The sequence below is a fragment of the Mizuhopecten yessoensis genome, unplaced genomic scaffold (genome assembly GCF_002113885.1).
Source record: "Mizuhopecten yessoensis strain PY_sf001 unplaced genomic scaffold, ASM211388v2 scaffold10045, whole genome shotgun sequence".
Lineage (NCBI taxonomy): Eukaryota > Metazoa > Mollusca > Bivalvia > Pectinida > Pectinidae > Mizuhopecten > Mizuhopecten yessoensis.
In genome coordinates this window covers 495,668-513,670 of record NW_018408351.1, presented here as the reverse complement: position 1 = coordinate 513,670, position 18,003 = coordinate 495,668, and the positions used below count along the sequence as shown (strand labels likewise).

Sequence of the window (18,003 nt, the reverse complement as noted above, 5' to 3'; positions counted from 1 at the left end):
TAGATATTAGATGAGGCTTGCTGCAAACTTACTTGGTGCTCCACAATCAGCACATAAATTATTGCCTCGTGTGTTGCGCATGGTGGGTATTGTATCGGGATCTGTGGCAGACATTTTCTTCGTTTTACAGCTCTCGTTCCCCTGTAGAGCTGAGAATATCTGCTGTTCTATTGCTGAGATCCAGTCGTCTCTCTCCTGAAAAACCAACCAAATCCATTCAAGTCACAGATTACTGTTACTATTCCAATGATGTGCATCACTTCTTTGGTGCTTGAGTGGAAAAATGATTTTGAAATAGTTGATCTGTAGCATTACTTGTTTTAGAGTGCTCACTGTCTTATGTTGAGCTAATATAGTGAATTCATCCGGTCATGATTATAATTTAACCTAATCAAGATGGAGACCTACATTTAAATGAAAACACCATTCTTAACAAAAGGCTTATAAAGCATGTCTGTTGTTCAATCTGACTTTTTGTTTAATCAGTAAATATTATTTGAAATGAAATGTTAACACTTTTGAACTCAACCTGGCTTTGAAGCTTAAGTTTTCAGCTTTTGTGTGTGTGAGGCTATTGATAAACAATTTAAAATGATTTCTTCTTGTGTAACAGAACATCAGGTGTAGTTTAGTAGAGTTCTGCATGGTAACACTCCCCAAGGTGTTACTTACCTCATGATTGTTGGCCTCAAAATGCCACTGTTTATTTTCCAGGGACACTATCATAAACTCATAACCATCAGATTCTGAAATGAATCATTAAATCGTGAGATAATTGTTACACTGACATCTTGATGAAGGTCACCTGTGAGATAAATGTTACACTGACATCTTGATGAAGGTCACCTAGGTTTGACACAAGTTTTATTTAACAAATGTGACATAAACACAAATCAACTGGAACAATGGGCAGGACATACATTACATCAGTTTTATCCTGTAACAAGAGGCCCATAGGGCCTGTATCGCTCACCTTGATATCTAAGCAATCATGGCAGAATATTCTCCAAATGAGATCCAAGGGAATATGCCAGACCCCAAGGCCAATCCTTGTAGCATATATATCTGTATTCAATTTTTCATGCCCAGCAATTTTATGTATGGTTATGGGGTGGGGATCTCAACTGTTTCCAAGCTGTGACGCAGAAACTAGGTCCCTGCGGTCGTGGCCAGACATCAGGATCAATTCTAATATCATGACTGCATTTGTCTCTTTTTGCCCAGCATTTGTATATATAGTTTTGGGGTGGGGATTTCAACCGTTTCAAAGTTATGACCCAGGGGTTAAGTCTGCAAGGGTGGGGCAAACCCTGGCGTCAATTCTAATATCATGACTGCATTTGTCTTTTAAGCCCAACAATTGTATATATAGTTTTGGGGTGGGGATCTTGACCATTTCAAAGTTATGACCCAGGGGTTAAGTCTCCAATGGTGGAGCAGTCCCCAAAGCCATCCTGGAAGCATATGTGCATTCGTCTCTTTGTAATCGGCAATTGTCTATATAGTTATAGGGTGGGGATCTCAACTGTTTCCAAGCTGTGACCAAGAAACTAGGTCCCTAGGGGTTCGGTCAGACCCCAGGGTCAATTCTAATATTGTGACTGCATTCGTCTCTTTATGCCCAGCATTTGTATATATAGTTTTTGAGTGGGGATCTCAGCCGTTTTAAAGTTATGGCCCAAGGACTATGTTTCCAAGGGTGGGGCCAGACCCTAGAGCCATCCTGGAAGCAAATGTGCATTCTTCTCTTTATACTCAGCAATTGTATATGTGGTTATATGGTGGGGATCTCAACCATTTCTAGGCAATAACCTTTTTTTGGTTCCACCCCTTAGCCCGGGAGGTCAGCCCGACCATTGGTACAATTTTGAATCCCTGCCTCCCATGAATGCTTCCGACCAAATATGATCGATATCCATGGCTTAGTTTTACAGAAGAAGTCGTTCATAGCAATCTTGCCAAATTGCCCCCTTTTGGCCCTGTCCTCAGCCCCCTGGGGGGTCAGCCCCATCATTTGTACAATTTTGAATCCCCACCACCTAGGGATGCTTCCAGTCTAATATGGTTGATATCCATCACTTAGTTCCAGAGAAGAAGTCGCTTAAAGCAATATAGCGAAATAACCCTTTTTGGCCCCGCCCCTCAGCCCCCTGGGGGGTCAGCCACACCATTTGTACAATTTTGAATCCCCACCACCTAGGAATGCTTCCAGTCTAATATGGTTGATATCCATCACTTAGTTCCAGAGAAGAAGTCGCTTTAAAGCAATATAGCCAAATAACCCTTTTTGGCCCCGCCCCTCAGCCCCCTGGGGGGTCAGCCACACCATTTGTACAATTTTGAATCCCTGCATCCCATGAATGCTTTTGATTAAATATGATTGATATCCAGTGCATAGTTCTACAGAAGAAGTCGTTTATAGCAATCTAGCCAAATTGCCCCCTTTTTGGCCCCGCCCCTCAGCCCCCTGGGGGGTCAGCCCAACCATTTGTACAATTTTGAATCTCCACCACCTAGGGATGCTTCCAGGCAAATATGGTTGATATCCATCTCTTAGTTCCAGAGAAGAAGTCGCTTAAAGCAATATAGCCAAATTGCCCCCTTTTTGCCCCGCCCCTCAGCCCCCTGGGGGTTCAGCCCCACCATTTGTACAATTTTGATTCCCCACCACCTAAGGATGCTTCCAGTCAAATTTAGTTAAATTCCAATCAGTGGTTGCATCCCAGTCAAATTTAGTTAAATTCCAATCAGTGGTTAAGAAGAAGAAGTCGTTTAAAGAAATTGTTGACGGACGGACGACGGACGACGGACGGACGCCACGGTATGGCATAAGCTCACCTTGGTCCTTTGGACCAGGTGAGCTAATAATTACATCCAAGCTAAATATGAAGTCCTGATCAGTAACAATAAACCCGATACTGTTGCTGTCTTGGTGAATACCACATTACTTTGTGATTTAATTATATAATAATAACACTTGTACTACACAGCCCTTCAAAGTTACCTAACCGAGCACAAGGCTCCACATGTGACCTAGCACTACACAACCCTACACACTTACCATCTCCAGCACCAGGCTCCATACTCTTCAGGCCCCCACTTTTAGCCCGCCGATGCCGTTTCTTGACATTGGGTGTATCTAGTTTAGATCCTACACTGCTTCCATTCACTCCCAATTTGGCAAACACTCCGTCTCCATTGGGCAGACCTGTGAAAATTTGGGTATTTCCAGAATTTTGTTTATACTACTTTCTTACAGAATGTCTCTTTCAGGAACTTCACAATTTTATATATAATGAAAGGAGGAGAGGATGGGACGAAATCAGATGATGATGCCATGCTGTATTACCAATGATTATTGACTGTTGAAAATTACACTTAACAATCATTTACTTATTCATACTCATTGTAAAAAGTGCTGGTGCACCTGTGCACACAACTTTTCTGCTCTTTTGAAAAAGATCAAGGGTGCACTTTTAAAAGGCAGTATACCTTAATGCAGTGTCATCTCAATAATCTACCATAAGTGTTCTTTTTTTCACCATAAAATGTGCCTGAACTGGCAAGTGACAAATTGTGTTATCATCAGCAGCCAGTAGAGAATTCCGATTCTTTAAATGCACCTTGTTTACATGTTTGTCAGCATACATGGTATACTTTGTAGAGGGTGGAGATTCATATACATCTGGATACCCTGAAAATGCTACTAAGGGAGATAATCCAGTTATTTCCTCATTCATACTTGGTAAAGGCACAAGAATGACTTCAAATCAAAGGAAAACATATGTTATCTTATAAAAATTACTGCAGTTTTATAGATAGTTTCCCATATACAAACACCTTAAACATTTTATGTAAGGAAGTAAATAGGGGTTAAATGTATATGTACAGAGAAAAGACAGTGAAGTTACTTAAGCATTAAACTGTCTTCTTTGGAAAGTTACTGTCCTATATTTCTCAAAGGATTGCAGACAAATTGAATAATGCGCGTTAGCACGTTATGAGTAATTTGTCTTCAATCCGGTGAGAATTACAGGACAATAACTTTCCAAGAAGGCAGTTTTTCTTATATTTTTAATCTTTTATCTTTTATCGCATTTCAAAGTCAAATTTCGCACTGTCTGTCAATGGGACCTGTTCTTGTGACGTCACGAGTACATGCCAATGTTCCCGGCAAAAAATGATAGTTTGTGGCAGTTAACACAAAATCATCAAAATATTCCACCATGAGGATATTCACCTTTTATACAACTACATCAATTGTTGTGAGTAACATTGATCAATTGGCCTTTTTAATCTGGTAGCAATGTCATTTAGTTACGATGTCACGAACATGTTCTTCATATCACTACACTAATGAGAATTATGTGAGAATTATGATCTGATATCTTTCTATTTTGTTTGGTATGGTTATATAGTGGCAATGCAGAGCAAATGGGAAATATATTATATACGTATAGACATGCTGCTTCAGTTATGATACCAAGATGACATGGAGTTAGGGATGTCAACATATGTCTATGGATGCTGAGAAAGTTAACACATAGAAACAGAATCCTATCTAGGTATGTGTAAATACTGAGAAACTTGCACAACACAGCACAGATATGCATAACATACATGACAGCACAGCACAGGTATATCTATAAATACAGAGGAACGTACACCATACATGCAATATCCATGCATCTCAAAACTAATACAACAACACAAAGAGATTGAAATATAATTTACTTAAACTAGGAAGGAAAGCTAAATATATGTAGATATATAACACCTTTAGATTTTAGTTCAGAGTGTATCAATCTACTATAAATTCATTATGGACTGTGTGTGACTGCAAATAAGCCCCCTTTTGTTACAATTTTGAATTTCAATAGAATGGATAGGGGTGAAAAAACCTGCTGAAAATCTATTGAAATCTTATGAATTTCTTCACCCTCCTAAAGTGTCTGATAAATACTTCCCCAAACCTCCTAGGTACCAGGTATGTACCAGTGTACATATGGGTATGTATATAATATGGTTCATACCTTGATACTTTACAGACTTTGGATAGAATTCAAGTGTCAGACACTTGTTCTTTAATCAAACTTCGTTTATAATGCTTTCATCACATTCATACCTACTCTTTTGAAACAAATCAATTTAATTACCCCCTCCCAAATTTAAGAACAGGAAAGCCTATTTCTCCTCCAGACAATACAAGACACACCTTGTGCTGAATTAGAATTTTCAGAGCTGGAATGATGACGATCTCGCACAATGTCGAATCCAGTCAACATGACGTTTTCTTTGTCCCTTGAACTCTTGCCTGGAAAAAAGGGCCACTTATATTACAACACTGACATGCAAGCTCCCACAAAACACTGATCACACGAAAATAGCCTCAATGGTGAATATCCAGCATGCTCTTAGCTAGTCACTACAGTGAAATCCAGATTGAGATTTGAAAACATTGGTATGTTTATATTTCAACCTTTTACAAAACGTCAACTAAGTCAATTTTCTTTTAAACCCAAGAACGGACAGACCTGCCAAATGCACACACCACATGGGCCAATATTTTTGTTCAAAACTGTTTTTGTATTCTCTGTACGTTTCAGTCTTTAGATCCTTCAATGATGTTCTTTTAAAAGGAAGTTTTGCTAATTAGCACAGTAACTCACTCTGGTTATCTCCCCTTCCCCTATACATAGTAGATGGATACACTTTGCTGACATGTTTCAGGGTTGTCTTCCCTTCCCCTATACACAGCAGATGGATACACTGTTCTGACATTTTTCACGGTTATCTCCCCTTCCCCTATACACAGCAGATGGATACACTGTGCCGCCATGTTTCACGGTTATATCCCCTTCCCCTATACAAAGTAGATGGATACACTTTGATGACATGTTTCACGGTTATCGCCCCTTCCCCTATACATAGTAGATGGATACACTTTGATGACATGTTTCACGGTTATCGCCCCTTCCCCTATACACAGTCGATGGATACACTGTGCTGCCATGTTTCACGGTTATCTCCGCTTCCCCTATACAAAGTAGATGGATACACTTTGCTGACATGTTTCAGGGTTGTCTTCCCTTCCCCTATACAAAGTAGATGGATACACTGTGCCGCCATGTTTCACGGTTATCCCCCCTTCCCCTATACACAGTAGATAGATACACTGTGCTGACATGTTTTACGGATATCTCCCCTTCCCCTTTCCACAGTAGATGGATACACTGTTCTGACATTTTTCACGGTTATCTCCCCTTCCCCTATACAAAGTAGATGGATACACTTTGATGACATGTTTCACGGTTATCTCCCCTTCCCCTATACATAGTAGATGGATACACTGTGCTGACATGTTTTACGGTTATCTCCCCTTCCCCTATACACAGTAGATGGATACACTGTGCTGACATGTAAAACATGTCCTTACGTTAATAAATACACTTGCAATAAAATTACATTCCTTTCATTCTGTTAGTTTTATCCATATATGTATATCATGCTCATTAAATAAACTGATAATATATACAGAAATTTTTAAAACCATGCAGAAATCAAATGAAATCTTACAACACGCAGAATGACACAGATTTAATTGATCAAACATACATATGATGATGACCATAGCTCCACTTGTACTCCACATCATCAGAAGTATATACCAGACAAACATGTAACTGACACTACACAAACAGCACTGCATTACATTCTCTGTATTTTCACAAATTCTCCCTTTTGCCACTTTCAATGAGTCTGACTTTACAGAAGAAGAAGGTTTGGGAGAGTTGTTTTCATTTCATACTGAAAATGATATCTCACTTTTTGTCTTTTTGTGTCTCTTAAATGTTCATATTTTATCAAAAACAGAATTTCTTCTAGACATTGTAATATCAAACAACCCCTGATTTCTGTGTCAAAATGTGTGCCATATTCTAATGACGATAAACCAAAGTTCGCCAATAAGCCAACCCTGGATATTGGAAAAGAGCACTTTCTAAATAAAGGGACATATTGGGAATGTTCATTACTAATTTGATGTACATATATCTCCTAAAACCTAGGCCCCCTGGGTTTATCAGAAGTAATGAACGGTATTACAAAAACAGATGTACCACACAACATTTGTACCACACAACACCAAGACAACACCGTCAGTATAATAAAGATTGCTTGCCTAGCTTACTTTTCAGGCCGTTGGCTGGGTCCTGGTTAGGGTGCTGAGGGGGATAGTTGGGGACTGTCTTCGTTGTTCGTGGCCGCAGACCAGGAATCTTTACTGTCGTATGCATAAGTGATATTTCCTTTTTATGTACATCATCCATGTAGTCCTAAAATAAAACACATCACTCATAAACATCATAAAATATTCTTTTAAATAAAAATAAAATTCAAATTTCAGTCAGAAGTCTCAAATATATTTGATATACAAATGTACTGATACAAACTAATCCAAAATTAACACTAACATAATCTGTTCCCTATTAGGCAACTTCCTTGATAAATCAATATAATCTGGTCTGGGACGTATTTTACAATACACCAATACATTTCTGAATTAAATTACACGATCTTCTAATACAATGAAGATATATAATTTGCTAATTCAAGAAAGTCCACAACTTACGTGAAGACTAGGATGATATGCCAAGCGTGCATCATCAAGTAAAGTAACATATTTCTTCTTCCATTCTTTGTTTAAACCGTGACTCTTCTTGTACAGGTAACCCTAAACAATGCAATGATGACATATTAATACATAACATTCAGACATACTGGCCAATCTTTCAAATCATCCATGGGGCATAAAACAGCAATATCTAAAAACACAAACACCTTTCGATGAGTCTGTCAGACAAAATAAAAGAGTATAATGCCAAAGTTGAAACTGCTCTTTACAATTCATTAACAGAAGTTCAGTAAAAAGCAAGGTGTAGAAAATTCTTATTTCAAAGTAATACATAAGAGTGTGAAAAACATGAAATTGCTTTAATGATAGGAAGATTTGAGAAGTATGGTAAGTCATTAACCTTTTTTAATACTGTACACATAGTTTGTATAAAAAAAATCCCTACCACATTTTGGGTTTTGTATTAAAATAATAATTCTTTAATAAGAATTATTTAAACACAATATTATATCATTTAGTACCAAACCAAACCAAGAAGATTCTATTTGTAATAAAGACAACAGGATTTGTACCTGTTTGAGAGGTATCACACGGCCGCTGCCCAGCTTTTCCGTCTCTGGTAACGTTTTCACCTTTTCCTCTTCTTTATTCTTCGGCTGTTGAGGAAAACACATATATACTTGGAATGTAAATTAATAGTTCAAGAGTTATCTAGTATGAACAAATGCTTATTAAACATAACTTTTAGAATGATTTTGAATTTGCAGTTTCTTTGAATATAGTGAACCTGTTTACAATGAATAACTTACGAAAAATGGATAAAAATACAGAAAAAGGCATTTACTATTTATCCTAATAATATAACTTTCTAATACACTTCCCCTACAAATCAACACATTGACATGATATTGCGATGTCCCTTTAGTTTATTTATTTCCTTTTTCTTATAATGTCAACAGAGAAATTTACAGTTGCAAACTAGTATATTAGCCATAGCATGTTCCTTTATAAAATTTAATGTTTTTTATCTCATACAATTTCTTCCCTTCACCAAATACATGTTTCCACACAGAATTATATATTTTTAGGCCATTAGAGAAATATTTCAGAGCATCTATTTTATGGTATTTAAATGCATGTTATGATGGCTTTGGATGTATTATCACAATCTTAGCAGTTATTTTTTTTGATATTCAGTATGATAAATAACTTATTTGCTATCCTGACTTCTCCTGTTTATAATTTGAAATTTATTACATTTTTTTGTGTCAATATCTCTATTACACCCACAACAGTTTTTCCAAGGACCCCAGGTAACTTCATAGATTTGATAGTGTTTCCAAATGATGTCTCTTCAATTTGCCATTTGACAAAACAATGAGCTGACATGTTTATCGGAAATAAAACTCTGCCCGACAAGCATCTTATCATTCTTCAACCCACGATAAGGACAACCAGAAACTTAATTACCTCCCCTGATACTTCAGTAGTCTCATTGTTTTAACTGTCCAATAAACAAGAGTGAATTCCCCTGGGTTATGTATGTTGTATACACTAGAATGACCTCCCCTGTTGACCTGATAACCCCTGTGAACTCCTCTGGTTTAGATATGTTGTATACAATAGAGTAACCTTTTTTAATTTTTATTTTGACCTGATATGACCTATGAACTAAAGCGACCTCCCCTAATAAGTCCAGTGAAGTGATATTCATCCTCACCCTAATATAACATGAAGTTATAACTGTAGGAGTTATACATGGTTACGATGTACTTTAAATGTAAGTCAATCATAACCTCTTTACAAATGATAAAACATGCAATTAGCTAATAAGACATTAGCTACATTATTTTTAGTAACACTGGTTATACTTGTATATACTTTGGCTTACCTATCATAAATGACAATTCTGATTACAGTATCAAGAGTAACCAAATAATTATTGGAGATATTGGTAGTATATCCAATAATACAGGGCTCCATACACTTACCCCACCATCATCAGTGTTCAGTAATACAAGATGACAGCGGACATAATGTGTTTACAGTAGATATCGCTCCTACTAATTTAAAGATTATTTCACAACTTGTGTTTTGATCAATGATTGGTCAAAGGATTTTGATCAATCAAATTATAGATATAGTTCAAATACCTTAATGTTTAATAATGTTGGTGAAAAAGGAGTCTGCATTAATGTCATGCAAATTAACACATATATTAATAACCAATGGGTGACAGGATGTGGATGGGGTTGAGGGGTCGTCAAAGTCTGGTCAGGCAACCAAAATTCCATCAAACAATAACAAGATCTTAGCCAATCACAACAGTCAGCAAAGCTTGGAGCTCGTAGAAATACAGGTGTTGGGAAATAAAACCGTACAGGCCAGGAGCACAAAAAGCACACCAACAAGTGGCAGCAAGACTGGAAATCAAATGTGCGAAAATGTGTATGTGGTAAGTGTGCAAAGTAAAACTCCCCACTGAAAACTGTTGTATTAGTATGAAACTAATACAGGTCCTGGTAACGACAGAGCAGAATCATCACAACGACTCTCCCTCTACAGACTCTCACTCTACAGACTCTCACTCTACAGACTCTCCCTCTACACAGACTCTCCCTCTACAGACTCTCACTCTACAGACTCTCACTCTACAGACTCTCACTCTACAGANATCAAAACACTCCAATGGGCAAATCCTTTCACATTATCTGTCTTCAAATATGTTTACAAGTTTAAATTTCAACTCTAGTTTTTACATTTCTTCAGTAGAAAGAATTTGAATATACTTGCCAGACTTCAAGAGCAGATGTTGAGACATGTATGTTTTAAAATATTACTTTTATGTCTTGAATCTTACGTATATTAATCATGCATCAGTACACATATTTTCCAATATGTATCCCTTCATGGGGGGTAACAGACTTCAGTGTATCCTCCTAGAATACCAAACCAACATAGTCCAGATATTATAGATATATCTTGTCACCTGGAAGACATTTCTTAGGTAAAAGTCTGAAAGTTTTCGAAGGTTTACCGTTGAGCTATACAGAGTCTGAGTAAGAACAGTTTGATCACTCTCTTTAGTCTCATACATAACACATTATTGGCTGAATTGTCACTAGTTTGCTTTTTGACCTTCTTAAAGAGAACAGCTATGTCATTCCGAAGACAATACAGCTCTTTACTTTATTTTACATACTTGCATTTAACACAAATGGACAATGCTGACAACTGATATTTTTCCAGGGATACACATAGATAAACAACAGCTAAGACTCAGCTATTTGAACATCAAATGCAAGATCCCACCAAGAGCAGAATTAAACTCACTTCTACCAGAACACAGGCGTTCAAATGTTGTTGACATCAAGGCTGCCATTTACAAGTATCTATCACAGTATGGGAAATATTTTCTATTTCATTTCAGTAATTCAAAAGCATAAAATTAAATCAAATAAGCAAAAACATTTAGAGAACTTTAATCAAAGGTAAAAACAAGTGAATTCCCAGAGATGCATTCAGATAAAATCTAATGGGAGAAAAATCACCAAGGAACAAAACTTTGATTCAAAGGACCTTAACTGTATATACTGGGGCATGAGACCTAATATCAGTATGTAATACCCTATCATCCGAAACAGGTACTCGCATTGTGACAATTGTAGGTAACAGTGTATGATATATGTTTCAGACAAAGGTACACACTGACAAACTGACAGACTCATTGAAAGTCCCTGTGAAAGTGCTGGCGGGGGACAAAAAAGAGCTTATTATACATAATTCCATATCAACAAACATATCTTCTCTATCTACAGTTCACACAGCTACCAGGTGGGAAGAACTACTATGTGATGTGATAGGCTGGAAAGTGTGCCCTAGGGGGAATAACTCTGTTGACCATCTAAAACAGAGATGCAACCAGTTTAGTGAAAATGTCACATATCATTCAGCTAGTAAAAATCTGCAATCAACAAATATCATTCTTTCATCAACAAGGTTCAAAGAAATGGCAGCCAGAATGAGAAATACCATGCCACACATGTTTAAGACCTTGCAAGAGGACAATCATTATGACTGCCAATGTCCTTGTTTTCTGTAAAAGTTTGAGGATGACAGATATTATCATTTCCATTACAAGGTCAATGATTACCAATATCATTGTCCCCTTTAAAAGTTTAAGTGTTACCTATTTCCTTTACAAGGTCTAAGGTTAAACTTCCATCCTTTATAAGATCAATATCACTGTCCCCTTTACAGAATCTGGAGTTAAATACCATTGTCTTCTTTTACTATGTCAAGGATTACCTTGCATTTCCCCCTTAAAAAGGTCAAAAGTTAAACTATCAATATCTCCTTTATAAATCTTCTTTGCATACCAATAACATTTGTTTCAGGGTCAAGGGTTATCAGTGTCCTCGTCTCCTTAACAAGGTAAATAACTAAATATTAAAGAAATGTTCCTGTTATAAACCCATAGTTACTAAGATCCTTATCTTCCTTACATAATAATCCTAGGCTACCAATATCTTTGTTTTCTTTACAAGGTAAATAACAGCATTATCCCCTTTCTAATGTGGAATTACTATTGAATCCTTGAAAAGGTCATTGGGTTCCAATATCTTTGCATTCTATATAATGGTCAAGTTCGGACATTGTTCCTGTGGAAAAATACTCAAATGTAGGGTATGCACTGTTGGATACAGGCTTCTGGTCATTGTGAACGACCATCATCATCTCCTTTATAACGTAAATAGGTGTCAAAAACATTATTCTCTTCATAAGATCAAAGATGAGCTTTCATTGTCTCCATCAAACTTTCGAAGATGTTGAATACTCATATAACTGTTCCCTTTACAAGGGCAGGTGTTTTAATAGCAACATTCCTTTTATAAGGTCACACTGTCTACTGTGTCATTTACAGGGGCAAATGTTTAAATGTCAATGTTTCCCTTAATTGACCAGGGAAACAGCTAGCTTGACCTTGCTCACAAGTTCAAAAACACTAAAATTGTTGTCACATTATTAGAAGAAAGTTTATATATGCTATTGTACCAAAGCTATGGTAATTGTCCCCAACTCTACAAATCATCAAGATTTAGTAAACAGGAAGGTGGACGTTGATGAAAGAGTGGCGTCTCCTGGCAGTGTGTGCCCCCCTGTGCCTTTCTAAAAATTTTGAGAGACCTATAGTCCTTTACTACACAAACAACGATTGTTGATTTTTTGTACATTTACTTTTTTATTCTAATAAACAATTTACAGTTTCATTGTAGGTTGACGTGAAGATTTGTTTACCTTTATGATTGCTTAAGGAAACAAACCTTTGTATCACCCTATCATCAGGGCCATGTTTATTTGTGTATTGCACCACTTCCAAGGCAAACAACTACAAACATCATGGTCTTCTTTTTTAAGTACAGTGTTCCTTATTCATATCAATTTCAATGTTTCTTCTTGATAAGGTCAACTTCCATAATTTCTCTCAGTTAATAGGTCAAGCATCATAAATTGAATGCTGCTATTTACGTGTAACTGATCAATTAAAACACATATGTCAAGTTAAACTGATGCACAGTATTTAAATACATCTACCTATTTATACAGCTAGGTAGACAGGAGCATTAGTACTTGTGTCCAGCTCTCCGTTGGACATTTGACATCAGGGGGAATGATAGTAGAATTGACTCAAAATTTTACAGTATCAAAAGACATGGTTACTGTTCATACCTAAATAACCAAACTAAACACCAAGTCTATGAACTTACAGATCTGACAGTAAACAAAATCATAAACTGGATTGCATCTCTGTTACAAAGAAGCACAACAAAATCATTCAAACAACAGGACTAGCAATCAAGGTACATGTAGCAAACAAAAATATCACTAGCAATCAAGGTAGCAAACAAGAATCATCCACAAAACATGCAGTTAATATTAAAATGAATTAATGTCCAATAATGTTCACCACACATTAAAATAAACACAGATTGCACAGGTGTGTTTCTGTTATAACAACCCAACCAATAGAATCCAAACAGGGACAGAACTGATACAGTAGTAAATATACTATATCTACTATATATCTACTGACTGAAGGTCGTCTGATGTGGAGGCCAGAGTTCAAAGTTTAAATAGGTGAACAGGAGGTTCACTGGTAAAAATAAAATTTGAAATTAAAATCAATAAAATATTCGAAAAAAAAGAAGAAGATCGAAGCAAAAAAAAAAGAATTACACTATCTTTTTTACTTTCTGTTACACATGTTTATATTTCTTAGGAATTAAAGGATCAAATTAAGCTGGATCAAAATCAAGCAATTAAAGAAGTCATTGATAGTAAATGAAACAGTTTAATCCCAACCTCATCCGTAATTATATCACACGAGAGTGGGAATATTTTATCAAATTGAATGTCATATTTCAGTAGATTATATGTAATTTTTCAGATGGGCAAGATATATGCCAATAATATTCTTAATAACGAGATAATTGGACAGAACTGTCAGAACAATGGCTTCACAAAGACATTCAAGGGCATTTGTGGTCACAAGGCAGGCCTATAGATGGATAACTGCCCAGTGGTCAAGGTGACATCTGATTTCACAGGACAGGTGACTGATTTTCATTGGATATGTGCCATAAGGAACTTAATCATGGTAATTTCAAAAGGAAGTAGTCAATAGTGTGTCGTTTTTTCTTGAATCTCTGAGGCCAAGTTGATAAACATTAAGAAAGTCCCTTGAACATACATATTCAAAACCAATCATTTATAATAAGGTGGAACAATTTTTTCCCCATTTTATTGCCTTTATTCCCATATCTGTCCGTTCACACATTCTTTTTCCATTAGCTTGTTATACGCAGATTAGAAGCAGTGACACTGTGTTCAGTTATGAAGAGTTATGATAATATTTATAAGTATTGGGGTTTAACTTTATTTTAACATTAACTGCCCAATCAAAGGAATCCAAACGAAAACAAATACCACAATGTGTTATGTGCTGTAACAACAGAATGAGTCGAAATTGGTTAATAATTATTCCACATCAAACGGGGTAAAAGTCAAAAAGATCCCTTCACAATAAATATCATAATCTATACAGGGAGAAAACAGTCACATGATAATCAGCAGCCAATCAGAATCAGTCACATGACTTTTATCAGCCAATCAGAGAGCCACATGACACCACTGACCACATCCACCAGATCTGCACCTTTGTGTTTTGCTTACATTAAATAGGTTGGAGCGACGCCTATTTTTGCGACTCTGTGTTGGTGTGCTGCTTGGTGTGGGCAAGTCTCTGGCATCAGGCTTATCCTGTAAACGTACACATTGGACGATGGTGTTAGATATGGTCAGTACTACTTCTATACACCACTACAGGTAGCCACTACTCACAGGCTAGCCGAGGTCAGTACTACACGCAAAGCTAGCTACAGGCCGGGTACAATCTGGAAGGTACACGGCTAAAATGTATCCTCAGCTCTACATGTACAGCCAGTTGGCTCTACATGTATAGCCAGTTGGGTAGACAAGATGTGCCTCTTTGCTACAAGCCACCAATATATAGATCCTCCACCAATAGCAAGCTGAATATTATTAATAGAAAAATGCAAGTAAACTACAAGCAAGAAAAGAATGTGTCCATCGCTGTAAGCCAGCTAGAGCTGTTTGGGGTAGCTGTAGAGCGCACCCAGGATTACTGCAAATATCTGATCTCACAAGCTAGTAAGACAGGAATTGTTCTATAGGGTTAATAGATACATCTACTTTAAAAAGTGGTCAATAGGGACTTAAGTACACTTTACAGCTGTAAGTACACACATTCCATAACAGTCTGTGCTGGTGCTGCTGCAGCAGTAGTGAAAAGGAAGTTTCTTTTAGTCTCAGAGATGGAGGGATAATAATTGGATAGAAAACAGAATTGATCCAAAATAAAGCTTGCTTCCATATCATTCTTCTGTCAGGAATATCTCAAAGGACAAAGCTAGTGCTACCATAATTATCACATATCTTGCATTCTTGTTACTTTTGAGATGCAGCTTACCCGGAGTGAGCTTAGTGACAAAGCATGTGAAAAAGAGTTGAAAATGGTTAACAAGAAGTAAAGGTAGATAGTTTTAAGACTTGTCAGGAGATCTGGTAAAGGTAACAGATAGGAAAGCTAACTCCAAAGTGACCGTGTAGGTTACTTCAGCAGGTTGGTGATGTACCTGTAAATTCTAAAAGCATGGTTAAGTCTTCTACTCTTGTTCAGCAAGCATAACACATAGATAACAAAAACAAGACCATTGTATCTGTGACTGCTGAGGAGTTCTGTAAGGCTACACATCAAGAAACAGACACTAATTCCTGAAACATCTCAGTTCTTTCTTTTTAAAATCTGAGTTGAGTTAGGTAGCTAGTAAAATTGACTAGTTTTGCTTTTTGCAGTGTGATACTTTATTTCGACAGCAATCTCTGATACAATGTTCTGGGTTACAGACATTCTATAGGCCACAATGTTAGCACTACCGGAAGTTGTTAGACAATATATTTAACTGAAAATGAAATCTGAAAACAGCTGCAAAAAATATACAATTACAGCAAAATAAACTAAATACTATATAGCATGCTTTCAAATTTTTACATTTTTTTTCCCAATATTTATTGGTTCTAAATCATCATAGCTAGTACCATCTTCTTCTTTTTTAATCTCACAAACCAATTTTTTTCTATAGACTTTTTATAATAAACTTTTGAATCTTGATCAAAGGTTCTTCTATAATACAGGTATATATGCTTTCTTTGACATCAATACAATGGACGCAGAAACCAACAGATGATATATGTGAAACATTCTCTACAATATAGTGTCATCTGTACATAGTCTTAATACTTTAGATTTGTGGTACTCTTGTGTCTATTGAAGACATATATAGTTTGGTAAACACAGCTTGTTGACCAGTACCTACTGATGGTTACAGGACTATACAAAGGTAAGGGCTATATAAGAATAACAACCTGATATATGGATAGGAATGACTAAACTACATATACATCTGTAGTTAAAAACATTAAATAACATCAAATCTTTAAGTCAACCTTAGGAATGATAACATTTAAGGTTAATTAAACCTTAAAAAGCACTCCTATTTTCCCCAACACAGCTGCTAAGGGCATGTATACTATGAGGCTGAAACCTTTGGCTAACTGCAGTGTTTCCAAATGTATGTTATGCCGCAACAGTAAACATACAGCACCCAGAGATTTAAATTTGCATGTGTGTCAAAGTGCGAAGGTGTGAATAATAAGCTGAATAACATGAAATTTAAAAAAGAGGCTTCCCAACTTCAGTGCCTGTCACACTACAAAAAAGTATTTTGCGAAAAAGCAATCTCATCAACAATATAACAATATTCACTGTACACCACAGTACTCAAAACCACCAACATCCACAATGTAAACAAGTGTAAATGTCAGTAAGACCAACAAACAGGCAAGTGTGTGATGCCTATGTTCTGTTCTGCAGCAGTAGTCCACCTAGCTAGAGGCAACATCATGCATACAAAATCAAGTAGGTTGCAAAGGGAGGTAATTCAGTGGCGAAAGGGAGACAATTTGAATTAGCAATATTATCTGGTCAACTATAAAACAGCAAAATACGGTGAGTGAGGGAGTCTTGAGAATAACTAAAACTGCAGAAGAAAGAAACGCTGGAGGTGGATAAAGGGGAATATAGATTATAATGAAGGTACAAAGAATAACTGGAAAATAACAAACATGCACCGAGATACCTGTCATACAAAGATTGGAAACAAAGGCACTAAAGGGAGACAATTCCAGCATCACTCCCAAAAGATGTCCATTTTGTCCGGGGAGCTTTGTGATATTATAACTTACGAGCACAAGACTTGACCGTACCCTTGTCATTCGATTGAGAAGCGGAGTGAATGGACTATTGTCGTGTATGTGTAACTCCATCTTATATCTATCCATTTTCTCCTACACAACCGCAATCCATTGGAGAAAAAAAAGAAAATATAACATACTTCAGTAATTGCAATAAATTTTAAGTATTGATTTATACTTGATTTTGTGAAAATTTATCAAAACATGTCACAGGCTACTTTTTTTTTTTGTCTAATTCAATATAACAGAATAAAAATTCAGACATCCTAAATTTAGTCCTGAATAAAACAACAAATTATTGATAGTCTTAACTTCTTTATCTTATTGAATCTTCAAAAATTATTACGTACAAGGTGATTTCAATAAAATTTTCAATCGGAAATAATTAAATATTTATCTATTAAGTATTATGTACAAGGTGATTTCAATATAATTTTCAATTGGAAATTATGAATACTAATCTTTTAATTTTTCAT

At 36.4% G+C, this 18,003-nt stretch overlaps 1 protein-coding gene across 1 annotated transcript in view; it reads right to left on the bottom strand.

Annotated features, from left to right (window-relative positions):
- Positions 1–18,003, bottom strand: part of LOC110459342 (arf-GAP with GTPase, ANK repeat and PH domain-containing protein 1-like) — a 94,181-nt gene that overhangs the window by 10,254 nt on the left and 65,924 nt on the right. Inside the window, 9 exon segments of the mRNA XM_021511552.1 lie at positions 33–195; positions 673–746; positions 3,062–3,208; positions 5,216–5,314; positions 7,181–7,334; positions 7,631–7,732; positions 8,206–8,289; positions 14,867–14,953; positions 17,519–17,620. Coding sequence (XP_021367227.1) covers positions 33–195; positions 673–746; positions 3,062–3,208; positions 5,216–5,314; positions 7,181–7,334; positions 7,631–7,732; positions 8,206–8,289; positions 14,867–14,953; positions 17,519–17,620 — 1,012 coding nt within the window.